Source organism: Homalodisca vitripennis, unplaced genomic scaffold (assembly GCF_021130785.1).
Source record: "Homalodisca vitripennis isolate AUS2020 unplaced genomic scaffold, UT_GWSS_2.1 ScUCBcl_496;HRSCAF=2622, whole genome shotgun sequence".
Classification (NCBI taxonomy): Eukaryota; Metazoa; Arthropoda; class Insecta; order Hemiptera; family Cicadellidae; genus Homalodisca; species Homalodisca vitripennis.
In genome coordinates, this window is record NW_025776608.1 from 97,752 (window position 1) to 110,137 (window position 12,386).

At 32.8% G+C, this 12,386-nt stretch overlaps 1 protein-coding gene across 1 annotated transcript; it reads right to left on the reverse strand.

The window, feature by feature from the left end:
- Nucleotides 1-9,109: 9,109 nt before the first annotated feature.
- On the reverse strand, nt 9,110-9,637 carry LOC124370768. The gene has a single exon (XM_046829068.1). The coding sequence runs from the start codon at nt 9,635-9,637 to the stop codon at nt 9,110-9,112; it is 528 nt and encodes a 175-aa protein (XP_046685024.1).
- Nucleotides 9,638-12,386: the final 2,749 nt, after the last annotated feature.

A 12,386-nucleotide genomic window follows, 5' to 3' on the forward strand; every position in this document is an offset into this window, starting at 1 on the left:
CTCCGCTGTAGTGGATGGCAATCCGGGTGATCTCAGCTCCTGGGGCAGGGAATTTTTCACGTAGTTTTATCAAAAATATATACAGTATAGCTGTTGATGAGAAACATTTCCTTACTTGTGTTTTCCAGCAACCTTTCTAGCATTGATAGTAAGCAGGATAATAGTAATGAGTTGAAATTAGTCAATGCTTTTTATTTAAGATATAACAAGAGTAACTATTTTTTGATTAACTGTTATAGTTTAATAATTAAAAACTCTGTCCTAAAAAATTGTGACATAAAAAATATGTTCTAGAAGTTTTAACTCATTCTATTAGTTACTGAAATTTACACCAGAGCTCTCTTTCACAGTTCAATAAATAATGACGGACCAACTAAAATTATACATTATTAACAGTGCCTATTTAGATTCCAATACTATTTTTAAATATTACAATTTCTCTTTGTAATTGATAATGATTAATTTCCTGTTTCATAAAGAGATAGAATAAGTCATTTTGGAGAATAACGCGTCAGCTAAACTTAAAAATAGACAGTGCACCCTGCGTGAGTGAACCATTGCCTGAACAACCTTAGCACACGTCTTCGATAGAAATTCGATTTATACAACTGCATCAGTACATATTTCATCCAGACTCCAAAAGGTCAAAGTCAAAGTCAAAGTCAAAGTCAAAGTGTTTATTTGTCAATTAGCAATTAACATTGCATGACAATGGTCAATAATTTACAATAATAATAAAAACAAAATATAAAATAACTAAACATCTTATTTGTACATTAGATAATCTCTTACAGAGTAAAAACTCTCCATCAATCAAAAAACACTTAAGTCTTTTTCTAAATTTGCTAACAACAGTTTCTGCTTTTATTTCCAGTGGGAGACTATTAAATAATTTGATTGCTGAAAAAATATAACTGGTTTTCAAAAAATGAGGTACGGTGTTTTGGTACAGGTATACAGATGGAGTTTCTTAAGTTGTAATGAGTAGGAGAATCAGAGGTAAAAATGTGCATATTTTTCTTAAAGAAGGTTAAGGTTTCGAGTATGTATAGGCTTGGGAATGTAAGAATTTTGTTTGATCGGAAAAAACCCCTGCATGATTGACTTCTTGCCAGCCCTAATACAATCCTTAGAGATTTCTTCTGCAAACGAAAGATGTATAGGGTATCTGTGTTTTCAGAGCCCTATATTGGAAGTCCATAAGCAAGATGTGGGTAAATGCACCCATAATAGCCAGCCAGAAGAATTTCAGTACTAGAAAAACTGGAGAGTCTACGTAATACAAATATGCCACTGCATAATTTCCCCACACACCTTGTCCATGTGAAGGTGAAAGTAGGTAGAGCTCTGAGTAGCACACACAATACACTCCTAAAAAGATGCACTTAAAAAAGTCTCGTATCAAACAATGATGATCGTAATCTACCTGTATGACGTTTAAGGGATGGTCCATTTTGAGTTTTTACCGCATGAAAAAACTGTCAACCCAGTCTTTTATCTGGAGGTGCTTGAGACTTAACCGCCGGATCGCCTGCCTCCGGGCTGATATTAAAGTCATCTTCAAGCTCAACCATGAAAATGCCCCCAACCACACGGCCTTCGTCGTCACCAACTACCTCACCCAGAAAGAAGACCCCGTAGAGCCCCAGCCTCCTTACGGCCCTAACATAGCTCCGTGTTATTTCTTTTCCACCGACTGAAAAAATAGCTGAACGGATTGCAATGGGAGTTGGTGGTAAACATCCTAGCTGTAGCTATTAGGCTCCTGAGAGGCATTCCAGTCGAGGAGTTCCAGGGTGCTTTCCAAGCGCGGTAGAATTGTCTACGCAGGCATTGATGCAAAAGGGGAATATGATTAAGTATTTTGTTCATTTGTTCCAATCGCATGATTAAATATTTTTTGCTTTTTAGAAAATGCACATTACTTTCATAACGCACTCTGTTTCCTCATGTCTCATCAGGTGCACAACTGAGTGCACTACGATGTTGACTGACACGATCCAAAAGCACAATGGAGCTACCTAGTCTTCCATAACACGGATATGGTGGGAAGCGCTGATTCAAGGTGTATGTTGAGTTTAGCTCCAGTTCAACTTCCTCTTAGTGCAGCGTATACAATGTGATGCTCTTGCAGACTTCTTACATCTCGATTTATGTTCGTCTAAAGGAATAAAAATATATTCGGGGATGAAAACGAAAAAAGTTAAAACGAAACCCCCGCATTGTTTGACACATTCACTGCCTTCCTCACTGAACCACCCTTCTCACCATACCTGTGTAATGTTTGAAAGATTTTCTTGCACGTAAAATTTGTTCTTGTGTAGCATGGTTTATTTCAGTTTGATGCACGTGATAGGAAGGTAAACTGGAGCTAAACTCAACACTCAGATAGAAGCAGCTCTTCCAACCATAGTTGCGTTACTGTATTTGATATTAGTGCATGGGAATCAAACGGATCTGACTGAGAGTTAGCAAATATTTTAGGCTGTTGTATATAATCATGATAGAAACATAAAAATACATTAATTAAGACATATGTTAATAAACTGTAAACTATCATTTGAAATTTCACTGACACTTTTATTCATAGAGTAAAACAAGTTATGATATGAGATAATGAGATAATGAGATTTATTCCGAAAAAATATAAACTTTACAAACAAGACTATTAAGGAATATAATCTAACTACATTAACAAGTTGCGTGGTTAGATAAAACTAAACAATAAACAAGGAAAGGTGTGATAAAAGTCCGGTTTTCTCTGAAAAGGACTTGATGTTCAGATCACTGCGGTATATTGAAAGTTTCTCACTATATTTAACTAAAATCAACGTTAATATAAAAATACATGAACGTTAATAATAGCACAACTTAATTAATTTAAACTCTAGTCAATCTTATTCTTACATACAATGTTTAAATATACATAAAAGACTTATATATTGAAGACTTTAAATCATCTATTTAAAAAATACAATTTGTATAATGACAATATTATCTTAACATTTTAGACTACTGGATATAATATTAAGATTCTACAAAATGTTTTGTTATATTTGTTACTAATGATAGATAATGCAATAAAATAAAATAATTGTCTATAAAGGGGACGTATTTTAGTTTGCATAGGAGAAAAAGAAAGAATTCAGTTAAGAATATTTTAGACTAATCTGTTGTGTATAATATCTATCTGTTCATTTTGAATAAATAACCAATTAGTTATAGCATTACAAAAAGAATTTATGGTTTTAATTTTTTTAATTTTATTTGGAGTTTGATTAAACAAATGTGGACCCATGTAGGAAAACGAACGCCTGAAAGCTAGTTTATTAACTTTGGGTTTTTGGATAAGACCTCTTTGCAAATTTCTTGTGACGTATTGTTTTTGTTGTTCAATGTTATTTCCACTTCTTATAAAAAATAATCTTAATACTTTATAAATAAAAATATATTGTATGGGAAAAGTTTTTAATTGTTGGTAAAGAGGATAAGAAGAGTCTCGCCTTTTTTTTCTTGAGATTAAACGTATAAAAGTGTTTTGTGTTACTCTAATATCGTCTGTTTTTGTTTTTGGAGCTGCTCCCCAGCATAAAATACCGTACTGTAATCTAGAGTAAATTAGTGCATAATACAGAGTACGTAACAGCTTTTTGTCACAAAAATTTCTCAAAAAATAAAACTTCCTAACATTACTTCTAATTTTATTTTGGATGAAAGATATGTGTTTTTACAATTTATTTTCTGGTCAAAAAATACACCTAAATACTTTAAAAATTCACCTCTTCTAATTCAATACATTTACTTGTAATAAAGGTTGTAGAAGTTTCTTCGTGATACTTCACAGGCACGTCAAAACCAAAGCCCTTAAAATCAAAATTTATAAACTTAGTCTTATTTACATTTATTAAAATTTTATTTTTATTAGACCAAGGCTCTAACAGTCTAAGATCATTATTTATTTTTTACCATAAGTTATTCCTACATGTATCTGAATATAAATAAGCAACATCGTCAGCAAAGGCACTGATTGTGCCATTAAAATTTTGTTTTAACAAATCATTAATAAAAATAACAAAACAAATTAGCCGGGATGACTGAGCCTTGTAGGACTCCGGCCTTTACAGTAAAAGAGGCGCACTCAAGTGATTGTCCACTCTCATTTGCTGGACCCGGCCGATTAAAAAGCTTTTTAAACCACTGGAGAGCTACGCCTCTGATTCCAGCTGCCTCAATTTTTTTAAATAGAATATTATGGTTGACTAGGTCGAATGCCTTTGCACCAAAGCATCTTTCGTCCCTATTCCCGCAGTAAAACCAAATAGGTTTTTGAACTGAAAATTTGTAATTAAAAAAAAATCATCAATCTTGATTTCATATATTTTTCTATTATTTTTGAAAAAAAAAACTGAGAGTAGGCTAATTTGACGAATTTGTTCTATACTAAAATTGTTTGCTTTTTTGAAAATAGGTACAATTATACTATTTTTAAGGGGAGGCGGTACCCCTATCTTTGTAATGTTAACATAGGTACCATTATCTCAGAAACTAATGGACCAATCAACCTAAATTTTTTTTATACAACATATATAGGTATTTAAGCAACTACTGAGTTTTTTTGGTGCTTGTATCTTAAAAAATAAATTTTTTATGATTTTTTTTTCAAACCCATATTGAAATATCAAACTTGGAATTTAGAATATTTTTTTTAGGTACCTAATTATAATAGGAGGCATCTCAAAAAAACTCAGTAGGTGCCAAAATACCTATATAAATGTGTGTAAAAGTTTCAAGTTGATTGTCCAAGTAGTTTTCTGAGAAACGTGTACCTTTGTGTGCAAAAACTGTAAAAAAGTAAATTTGCGGGAAATCGCAAAAAACGAATATAATGACCTATTTAGCTATGTTATATAATATTTTTACCTATATATGATATGTAATTGGTTTTTATAATTAAATGTGATCTTTATATTAATAGAATAGGCTATATATGCTTTTAATATTTAGAATTATCTATATTGGAAAATTTGTATATCAAAAGTAACGCGATGCGGGTTAGGCATATAGTCATAACGGAGTGAAAGATAATACAAAAAAAATTAATTAGGCTATATTATTTCAAACATTTTTGAGTTTAGAATACATTTATAAGAGAAATAACAGAGAAAATTATGAAATAGAACTTATACCCAGCCACAAATAGAGTAAACAATAACAAAATTATAGAAAAAAACATGCAATTTATTTACCGTAGCATTAGTGCATTCCTGGATCATATGCAGGCTCCTCTTCAAAATCCTCCTCAATCCTTCTTTTTAAATTCCTGGTTTGTCTCCTTGCTTGTCTTTGAAAGTCACTTATCGCACAATTTTGCTCGTCGCACTCGCTCGTAGTCAAAACTTTTCATTGCGTCAATTGTCCTCTTGCAAGGTTCAATGCCTACTGCTCTAAGCATTTTGCATTTTGCTATGTTGCCATCATTAAAAGTAGAAATAGCATCATAAGCACCAAACTCAAGTGTGTTCAATGTCACAAAATCTTTTTTTGGCACTCTAGACCAGATGACATTATTGATGCTTTCATTGACATTCTGCGTCTTACCGTGTAAACATTTTCGAAGAAGGTCAGGATTTGCTAAAGCCTGAAAGATTGGTTTCAAGGCTAACATTATAGCTGAAGGAATGCTGTTCTTATGAGAATATGGCTCTTTAGTGTGCTTTGCCTTGTTGTATTTACACCATGTATTTTCTCCTGACGGGCAAAGGCCATGCTGAGGATTGTCGTCCGTCGAAAGTTTATGAAAATATATGGCCCAAACCGCTGCCTTCATGTTCTGTAGGTTATCAGTATTTTTCCTAATAGCATTTCCATAATAGGTTTGCAATTGATCAATTATGCCATCTGTTAGTCTATTCTTTCCACCTAGTTTGCCGCCATCAGAAAGTGTTACGCCTTTTGAGTCTCTTTTTAGTTTCCTTAGCCTAGACCCCATTCTCTTTTGAATATGGCCTATACACTCCAGTTTCTGTATTTCCACTTCACCATAAGGTTTACTGTCTGCAATAGTTTTGAAACTATTTGTATCTCCATCACCTAAATACTCTAAGTACCTAACATTATACTTATTTACTGATCGGTGAAAAATAGCTAAGGCTCCAGCTGACTCCATACCTCCGCTCGAGCCTTGATAATTTGCCGAACAAATAGCCTCATGTTGTTGTTTGTCCAAACAATTACAAAATTTAGATAACACTTCTATGTCCATAACTTTTCCTGTGTCAACACTTGTACAAGTAACAATTCCGTTTAGAGAGCTAAAGCCATGCCGTTGCCAAGTGCCATCAATACCTACTTTTAAGTCGCGTTCGTTCTTACCTAAGGTTTTATTTTCCTCAACAGCCTCATCCACAGCAGTTTTCATGGATTCATCCATTACCTGTTTAGCCTTGTCTTTTAAAAATTTATTATATCGAAACGGTTTTTTTTGGAGGTTGCGGAAGATTCATTACGCCACATAACATTTTGCCTGCAGCCATACCTTTCCCGATAGACCTCAGTCCATACACTAGTCTAATATTTACATCAAATAGAGTCTTTTTTTCTAAATTAATATTCCTAGAACTATTAAATTTATGTACATATTTACAATGGCAACAATAAATCTCCATCTCAAAAGCCAGGCCAAAATGTTGAGCAGCACGCACTTGTAAACCACTTTTCTTGCAATTTTTACAAAGTGATGAACTAAAAAGTTGATCTGATAAAATTTGCATGTTAATAATTTCATTGTCATAGTTTTCATCACAATTAAACATCTCATACTTATCTATGTTTATTTTCTTTGAAGAGCTTGACTGAGATTGTGTTGACATTTCAGGCCTAGGGGTAGACTCATCTTTTGACATCTCATTAGGGTTAGGACTGGCTGGTTTTCTTTTCCTACCACCAACTCCTTTACGGGTTTAGCATAACTACTTTTAACACGAGGCATATTTATACATAAACAATCTTGTTAGCAATAATAAATATAAATTACTAACTAACACTCACTATATCACTTCACAAAGCACCAAAACACTAAGCAAAACAATAAACAAACAGTATAAAGTCAGAAGCAGAACTCAAAAGCTGATGAAATAGAAGTTAGTTCAGGCCTGCCAACACAACAAAAGCAAATTATAGCACACAAAAATAAAAGGTCATATGTATAATAGTACATGTGTGAATAAACGCAAGCGCTGTCACAAATTTCTTCCTGAAACATGATGTAAGCATATTTTAAAACTTTTTTTCTGTAGGTTTACAATTTTCAAATATACATGTATTATATATCATTGTGTGCAGAAAAAGCCGCTTAACATTTTAAAAAAATAAAAAAAAAATGTGAAAAAAATATTTTTCTGGGGGTAACCGCCTCCCCTTAGACTATCAGGAAAAATACCTGTCAAAAAGCTCAAATTAATTATATGTACGAGAATATGTGAAATATTTATAGCAATCTTCTTTACAAGCTCGACATTAATACCGTCATATCCAGTGGACTTTTTGTTTTTTAGTTTCCTGATAACATTCTCTAATTCTGTTTTGTCAACTGGAGAAACAAAAAATGATTGCATTTGGTTGACAAAGCTTACATTCAAAGCAGGGTCGTTACCGATAATGTTATCAGCAACAATAGAAACATTAGCCAGATAAGAATTGATTTCATTTGCAATCAACAGCGGGTATTTAATGACTGAACCATCTTCCAGTACTACCTTATCAGACTTTTTGTTTCCTATAGCACCTGTTAACTTATTTACAACCCTCCACTGCTGATTGGTATCACCTCCACTACTGCCTATTAACCTCGAGTAAACATTATTTTTAGTTTTTTCAATATCAGATTTTAAATGTGACATATATCGATCAAAGTATTTCTTAAAGTTATTGTCACATGGTCTTTTTATATATAATTTATATAGCATGTTTATTTTTTTATTCTACTTAAAATCCTAACGTTTATCCAAGGACTAACAAGTTTTGCTTTCCATAAACGGTTTGAAATATAAATTTCAATTTTATTACGTTGCACAATATTAGTTAATATATTTATAAATTTCATTGTAGCAATGATTTACATCAGTTGAAGTTAAAATTTCCTTCCAATCAAAAAGTTCTATTTCAAGTTAAATTTTTTCCAGATCATAAATGATTCTATTTTTATTTATTATATTTCTTTATTTTTATTATTAAATGATTCGGTTTTCACATTTTTTATAACGGTAGGCTTCAACTTAAGCGCAACAGTGCAGTGGTCTCTTAAACCTATGTCAAAAATGGCACTATTGAATAAGTTTATATTTTCGAACCTTATAAAAATATGGTCCACAAATGTGGAGCTTTGCAGAGTAATTCTTGTAGGATTATTTATCACCGATATGAAACCATTATTCGACGTTAGGTTTATATACCTATGCACACAAGGAAGATCTTTTAGAATATATAAGTTTGCATCGCCAATGAAAATTGTATTATTAGTTATATTTAAAAGTTAGGTTTCCAATTCACCTAAAATTATACTCAGAAATTTCGTGTAATCGATATATACAAAATATGTTGAAATAATTATTTTCAAGTTTGACGTTAAGTAAAAGGCAATCCACAGTTGTCATTGTACACTCCACTTCCCTAACATTAACATTTTCGTTACAAAAACACAACACTCCTCCGGCCCTGTAAGTGTCGTTACACTTCGCTTTAACATTATATCCCGGAATTTCGAAAAACATTAATTTCTAACTTTAAATCAATATTTCCAATAGAATTATAAAATCTATTTTTGTGTTTAATTGGCTTAGCTCAACGAGTTGGGAATCAAAGTTTCTTCTTATACTTATTATACTTACATGAATGAAAGTTATATTTTAAAGTTCATTGGGGAATTAAAAAAACTACAATTTAGGCTATCGTAATTTTGGGTAAATCCTTCAAAAATTACCATAGTACAATTTGTTTTACTCCGTTACAAACTAACAACTTAAAATTTAATTTAAAGAAAAGATAAACAAACATGTTACTATGAATTTGCCTATAGCCTATTTAAATAATACTTCAATGTCTTCAATGTTATTTACCTTGTGGCATTTTCCCCCCTCCTTTTTTTCTCACGAAGAACTTCCCTTCCTTCACCTAAAAAAAACTTCAGATTTTTTTCATTGCATTTCTTCTTAAGTTGGCCTAGTAACTGTTTGTTTTCTGGTGACAGGTGTTCATTCTCGTATACGGCTTGCTGTTTAGGGAAGATAGGGTTAATCTTTGATGCCGTCAGGGTTTTCTTCTTTTTGAAAGCTGTGATCCAGGCATCTCGCTGCATCCTTCCCGTAAATTGGACCACGATGGAGGGCGTCCTGTCGGCCTTGTAGGTTGGAACTCTGTGCACCGCTGACACCTGGGCTTCCACTAGTTCCTGTCCCATAGCTCTCCCTACGTCCTTTAGCGGATTAAGGCTGTTCTCGTTAGGTGTCGGGGGTATTCCACTGATCTCTATATTATTTTTTCGAGTGTACCGTTCAAGGTTTCTAACTCTGATTCTTAAATCAGTCACAGTTTCATTCAGTTTTTTATTCTGTTCCTGCAAATGCTCGTTCTCTTTCCTCATGGCAGCATATTCTTCTCTCAACTTAGCAGTTAGATCATTTGACTTGTCAATATTGTCTGAGAGGAATATAGCTTATGTTAAACTTATTGCCAATATAATATGACATGCATGACATTTCTACATATATAACAATGAATTATATGATGGTGTTTGTCCAACCTTGGAATTAGTCTGAGCAAGCTAATCACTTAGTAAGCGCACACGATTTCTCTTTTTCCCCGTGAATGTAAGAATTAATTTACGTATAATTGTCTGTGTATCTGTCCGCAGGTCATCTCAAAAATTAAATGAGCTATGAGTTGAAATTTCGCATGCACCCTTAGCGAAGACTATTACATGACACATAACGAATGGCACGAATAATATAAAATACTTGCGATAATTACCCATTTTTAAATGTTAGAAGTCAGTACACTCCTCTCTTTAAGTTTCAAGCTACCAAGCAGTAACAATTGAAGTCTAGAGTGTAGTGCTAATTAATTCCCAATGCACAATTTCGAGGTTATTATTGAAAAATTTTAATTGCAAAGAAATTATAATACTAATGTAAAAGCCCTATACACTCTTCCATTGTGGTCTATAAATCGAATTATTGCGAAATGAAAATTCTCATGTTGTGACATGGATGGTACTGGGAATTATTTTCATGAAAACCACAGAAGTTATAGCCGTGAGCGTTTCCCCTCTTTGCTTACAAGAAAAGGAATTCACCAAAGCCAGGCCGTATGAGCAAACGGAACCGGAAGGACTAAAATTAATTGCCAAACATTCAGAACCTTGAAGGATATCCTAACAGTCAGAGAGACGTGTGGCGAGTAAGATCTTTCTAAACCTAACGCGACCTTTTCTGAATATCGCCTTCCACAAAAGTTAAGCTGATCGTTGAACCTCCACATCTTGACTAAAATGGACTGCACAGATCCAAGTATTCACAGACGAATCATAGCGGAATGAAGATTTAACACAAGCCCCTGAATAAAGTTAGTAATGTAGTAAAATTACAAGACAAGTGACTTAGGACTGCAACGAAAACCATCAGATCATCACTGATCACAATATTAATAGGAGTATAATGTCTCCAGCAGATATTTTGCCTTTTTCTCTTGGAAATTAAATTAAGAAATATCTCCGTTAATATTTTTTACAAAGCATATTCAATGTGAAAGGTGCTACGCATTATTTGCAACAGTTTAAAAGCATTTCATTTATATTATATTCTACTGACTATTCTTATAATAAATACGCAATATTAGAAATAATTACAGCTTCATAATTAAGATATATTTATAAGTAAATATTTCGGTTTAATGTTAAAGGTATAAGGAAATTGTGAAGGGCATGGCCAAATTGATATACTGCACAAGCTGGAGTGTTTGACATTGTTATCCATCGCTTTTCTGTTCAGGTCTTATTTTTGGTTCTTAAATTTATAACACTTAAGAATAATACTAAGATTAGATTAGTAAGTTTATTTACGAGAGAATCTTAAAAAACTATTTCGGTACCCATACAGCTCATCGTTGTGTCCGCATAAGCCACAGTATTTAACTGAAGTTTTGATTTAACTATTAACACTCAACACTATACTGATCAGATTAGTGAATAGTTATTGGTTTTAATTGAATGTTTCGATATATAATTTGCGGGAATAACCGGATGAATGATTGGTTGTGACGTAATTGCATTTAGTGGTTTTTAACCATCTGCGAATCAGCTGTGTACCGTCAGCTTGTGTGTGTAATATTGACAGAGAATGTTTTTGTTTATTAAAATAGGTACACAGTAGTACCTAAGAAAACGACACTTCAAAATTTTAAATTTATCGTACGATTTTTAATTTTTAACTCGATAGTGCATGCGTTCTATGCAAACATGTGATCTGTCTAAACAACATAGTTTAAATTCATTGAAAAATAGTTTGTTTGTTATAAACCAATCGTTAATGTAATATGTGATAAGATACATGTTGTTATCAGAATACACCACCGTTAACGGGTAAACTAATGAGACTAAAGTGTGAGACTAAACTAAAGTGTTGCTTTATTATAATTAACTATGAGTCTCTACTTAATTCCTACGTATGACGTTCAGTAAACAGACGGATTCATCTCACTACACAACCAGGGGAATTCGCTGTCTTTCTGAGATATTGTTGAAACATAGCGGTAACGATTTTTATTTTCTTCATTTAACGAAAACTTAAGAAAAATCACAAACGAAAAATTCGTATTGACAACGGAATAACCACACATATACTGAGTTTTTTTTATTGTTTATGCTGTTTGGAAATTGGACTACACTTTCTACGGAAATTGATGTTAACATCTAAAGCAGATTGTCTGTATTAAAACAGTATAATGTTGTAAATTGTTCGGTGTTATCATTTTATTACATACATCAATGTAGTACAAAATTATAATGGTACGCATTTTATAGGACCATAAAACGTTAAACACAGCAAAAGCTTTCCATTACCTTGCTAGTATTTTCTGTTACTGTAGCAAAGTATTGTCACACAATCCCCGTCGGTTGAAAACCAAAAGCAAACATAGTAGTCAAAAATAAGTAAGCAGGCCAACTTTTCTTGTTTATTCTTGTTCCATTAACCTACTCTTATTCACAACTTTAATGGTAAAACAAAAGGTTGACCTGTAAATGGAATAAAGGAAATTGAAATAATGATCTTATTTTCTTTTATATCCAAGATTGACACTTTCTATTTGTATTGAACTCGAGTAGTTGGTGTCAA